Genomic DNA, 4233 nt, shown 5'->3' on the forward strand with positions numbered 1-4233 from the left:
TTCATTGTGTTGATTGATTGATTGGCCAACCGAATAGCTGATTGTTATTAATTGATCTGATTGACTATTATCTCCATAACTAAGTATGGTAACATTTATTGATTAAATGATTGATTTACTGGCTATCGATCCCCAAACTGTCTATAATGATGGTTGAATAGCTGATTGTTATTGATTGATCGGATTAATAACTTGCTTCAGAACTGACTATGCTATAATTTAATAATTAAATCACTGATTGATTTACTGGCTATCGTTTCGCAAAGCAGCAAGGCCAAATTAAATATTTTCATATTGATTGATTGATTGATCAACCGAATGCTTGGCAAACAACATAGTATATTGCTTTTCTTTGATTGACTTATTGAATGATTGACTGGCTATCGATTCACGAAGTCGTAATGAGATTACATTTTGCAGATCTGTCTCCAACTTACTTGCGATACATTTAAGAACTGTACTTTATGCTAAAGAATCCCTCATTTAAAGTTGATTGATGAATTGACAGACGAATGTTAACAACGAATGATTTTTTTAATGGTTAATTTAAAGTTGAGGGTTTTTTTCATCGCATAGAGTAATTCGAGTAATCAGTTTCATTTCCGGTTGAGGGTTCACGTCCTTGCTGCTTTGATCATCGTCACGTGATCCAATGATGAGTTCACACATTTGAGAATTTGCTATCAAGAGAGAGGTAGGGCAACTTCGATGAACTATTTTTCGCCACCGACAGCCAAGGTGGTTAGGAAATAGAATCCCGACCAGCTGAGATACTTGATTGGCTCGCCGCTGCCCTCGAGCTGCTGCTCCAAGAACTCGGCGCCATACTTGGACATGAAAGCCAAGGCAGCCATGCCGCCCATCACCCAGCTGCCCTCGTTGACGGCCAGATAGCAAAGGGACGTGATGTTGCCCAATATGGTAAGCAGCTTGAGGGTTTCCATTGTCTCGTCGCCCTCCTCGCTGCCCTTCACCAGAGCAACGATCGCCGAAATAGCCATGGGCACAATGAAAAGGCCATGACCTAAGGCAATGTTGTTGCCTTCGCCGCCAAAGAAGAGTTCAATATTGACCAACGGCAGTGGCACAATTTCCATAATGCTGTTCGTTGTCTCCTTCGCACTCGTCACATTCGAGTCGCCAGAACAACACTCGACGATGCCCAAGAGTCCGTGACAGAAGCCAATGACGCAGGCGGTGAATGCATACGGATGCTGTTGGGGACCCAGCGCATAGAATCCATAGCCAGTGACGCCGCAGAGCAGAGCGTTCAGCACACCAGAGACAGCTGCATGGTCCGACATGATTGCGCGAAGACTTTAGAAAATCACTCGAAATACTTGGGGAAAGTCGCGTTTGACCGAATGTAAATGAACGTGAAACGTTTACGCTTTGTTTTCAATGAGAATTTATCACAAGAAAGTCGCGAAAGGTTGAAAAAAGCAAAATAAGTACGTTCAATTTTAACTTTTAATATTTTTTCTCTCGATATTCTAGACCGAATTGCTGAACTTGCTCTGAGTGAATGAGCCGACTTTAGTTAAACTCGACCAAGTCAACTATGATGACAAAGGCAGAGGCAACTAGATGTGCGTTGAATGACTTTCATTTAATCTCTGCAAGCATGGAATTTTCACTCAAATAATTAACAAAATGTTATTCTATGAATTGTAAATTTATTGCTGACATTTTTAAGCGCTGCCCTAAAAAGTATGCTATATATTTTGCAATGTTGCACATTCATGTGTTCATTCAACACTGACAATTGTGGCACATCAAAAATGTCGGAGTTCATTGCAGAAAATTTCAATTCATTTCAACAACATTAAGTGAATTAATTCAAACTCTGAAATGTGTAAAAATAATCCTAATTTTGAGACAAGTCAATGGCTTTAAATGCATTTCAATTCCCAAAGAAGTTTCTCATGGAGACGCTTTCTGCTCTGACAAAGAAATAGTTAAAATAACCATGCTTAACTTTAATGATTTTGTATTTGTTTAGAGAGACGCTTGAAAAACAAGAAGTTGCAATTAAAACATAAATGTGAATTTGTATGTGATCCGTATTTGCCATATTTGTATAGAGAACACTACGATTCCAATTTGCTTAACACTTTCCATACACTTTCCTTTCACTTTCCTCTTTCAGTTGTGGCCTGCTCTCTATCTCTCCGAAGAGAGCAATGAAAAGGGACGATCGGGCACTGTGACAACGAGATGATCTCGCACATCTTCTGCATCATCTGAATCTGTGTCTGTTCCCGTATCAATGGATGTGCCAAATGCTGTGTTTGTAGTTTGAGTTGCTATTGAGACTCTGCCAAAGGTAGACATAATCATGTCCATCTCATGTTCATCAACCTGCTCCACATCATCGTCAGCATTTAAGAGTTCATTCAGCTGCTCCTGCTCTTCGTCCTCGTTCTCGTCATCAGCATCGGCGTCCTGGTAGCCAGCATTCTGACGCAATGCCTGCGCCTGCGAGTTGTCGCCATAGACACGCAAATTCTCCTCGGTGTAGTCGACAATGTGTCGCCGCGTCCGGTACAAATATTGCCGCTGTCGCAAATAGATCTTGAACGCTCCCTTCAACCCAATGAACGTGATGCCGCCAAGCAGCGTGCGATGCAACGGCACTTGCACCTTACTGTACAGAACAACGCCCATCAGCGTCGATATGGTCGGCAGCAGAATGGCGCCACAAAAGGTGCGTGCCACATCGAACGGTTCCTCAGGCAATGGCGGATGCGGCAATGCTGCCAGCGACGTCGTCGTCGTCGTCGTTGTTGTCGTATTCGCGAGGCCACCGCACAGCCAATTGATGAGCGGTAATTTGCGCAGAACTGAGCGACGATTGTGCCACAAACGCAACATTGCGTCCTCCCAGCGCACAAGACGCGACAGCACAAGGCCAACGGGGATGAAGGGCAGAGCGAGCAGCACAAAGAACGGATCACCCTTTTCGAGCAGCTCCATGCCACGCTGATGGCCACAGACTTGCAGCACTGTCAGTCCACCGTATGTCACCGCCGTCCAGTAGACGGACATCAAGAAGATGCTCACAGCCAGAAAGGGACTGCACTGTCGGATCAGATCCTGCATGCTCTCGAGCAACATGCCGATGCGACTGATCTTGGGGAACATGATCAGGTATTCGACGCGACATTGCATGCACGAGACGCGCATCCGTGTGTCCCCATTCTGCTTCTCGTCGATCCAGCGCGAGAGGCAGCTCTCGTGCACCCATTTGGTGCTGCCACGACACTGGCAGGGATGCAGCCAGATGGCGCGACGATTCTCCGCCTCGCTGGCTAAGCATATCCAGCAGGTGCGTTCCTCGAAAGGGAGCTCCTCCTGATCATCGAGATGATGCTGCTGCTGCTGGTGCTGCGGTGTCGACATTTTTCTCTCGATTCATCAATCCAAAAGCACAAAAATCCGCTTTATCAAAGGCTAAGGAGAATGTCCGACAAAAATGTATTGAAGTAATTGGGGGAAAAATATATATATAGAGACAGAGAAAGACAGAGAAAAAGAGGCACAGAAGTGAGACGGAGACAGATAAAACAATACGTAGGAGTTTAAGAACAACTCCTAACTTTCAAACTATGACAAAATAATCAAGCAGTGCGGCAGAACGGTTTTTTATTTAACACTGAAAGCTTTAAAATAAAATTGAATATATAGATATATATAATAAATAATAATTCCTCAGTTGAACTGTCAAAATAAATCATATTTATTTCAATTTATTGTAATTAAAAATAAAAAAATAAGCTTTATGTTTATTTCAACACTTAAATGAAACAAATGTAAGTATATTATTTCATTTTATTAATTATTACAGCTAACGTAACTGCCAATAAAAAGCTGAAAATTTAAAAAAAATCTACCTAGTAATAGGCAGCACGAAATAATAAAAGTGACTTCAATTTTAATTAGCACACTACGAAAGTATGTTACAAGAGTTTAGACTTGCGAACGAAATTTCAACCTAAAAGTATGCTAACGTCAAAATAAATAAGGCCTGTTAACAAAATTACAAATGCATCCTAAAAGTATGCACCACAAAACGCGTGTGCACTAACAGAAGTATGCATAAACGCAGTTATATGTATGTAAGATGTGTGAACCGCCCGAAAAATTTTGAAAATTTCAGAAATTTACTTGCTGCTTATTATGTTTGCCTGGTGTTTCAGCTGCTCTAAGTCGATTCTCGTCAAGATTTTTCAC

The 4233-nt window shown here is 42.1% G+C and overlaps 2 protein-coding genes across 2 annotated transcripts; both read right to left on the reverse strand.

Annotated features, from left to right (window-relative positions):
* Positions 1-515: 515 nt before the first annotated feature.
* On the reverse strand, positions 516-1530 carry LOC117567822 (uncharacterized). The gene has a single exon (XM_034248068.2). It carries the CDS (start codon positions 1302-1304, stop codon positions 714-716), a length of 591 nt encoding a protein of 196 aa, XP_034103959.1. The 5' UTR covers positions 1305-1530; the 3' UTR covers positions 516-713.
* Positions 1531-2163: 633 nt separating this feature from the next.
* On the reverse strand, positions 2164-3402 carry LOC117567383 (E3 ubiquitin-protein ligase MARCHF5). Its single transcript, XM_034247335.1, has one exon. The coding sequence runs from the start codon at positions 3400-3402 to the stop codon at positions 2164-2166; it is 1239 nt and encodes a 412-aa protein (XP_034103226.1).
* Between the last annotated feature and the right edge of the window lie 831 nt (positions 3403-4233).

Source organism: Drosophila albomicans, chromosome X (genome assembly GCF_009650485.2).
Source record: "Drosophila albomicans strain 15112-1751.03 chromosome X, ASM965048v2, whole genome shotgun sequence".
In the NCBI taxonomy this organism is placed as follows: domain Eukaryota; kingdom Metazoa; phylum Arthropoda; class Insecta; order Diptera; family Drosophilidae; genus Drosophila; species Drosophila albomicans.

Coding starts and splice junctions, on each gene's coding strand:
- LOC117567822 (XM_034248068.2), bottom strand. CDS start 1,304: ATGTCGGACCATGCAGCTGTCTCTGGTGTGCTGAACGCTCTGCTCTGC.
- LOC117567383 (XM_034247335.1), bottom strand. CDS start 3,402: ATGTCGACACCGCAGCACCAGCAGCAGCAGCATCATCTCGATGATCAG.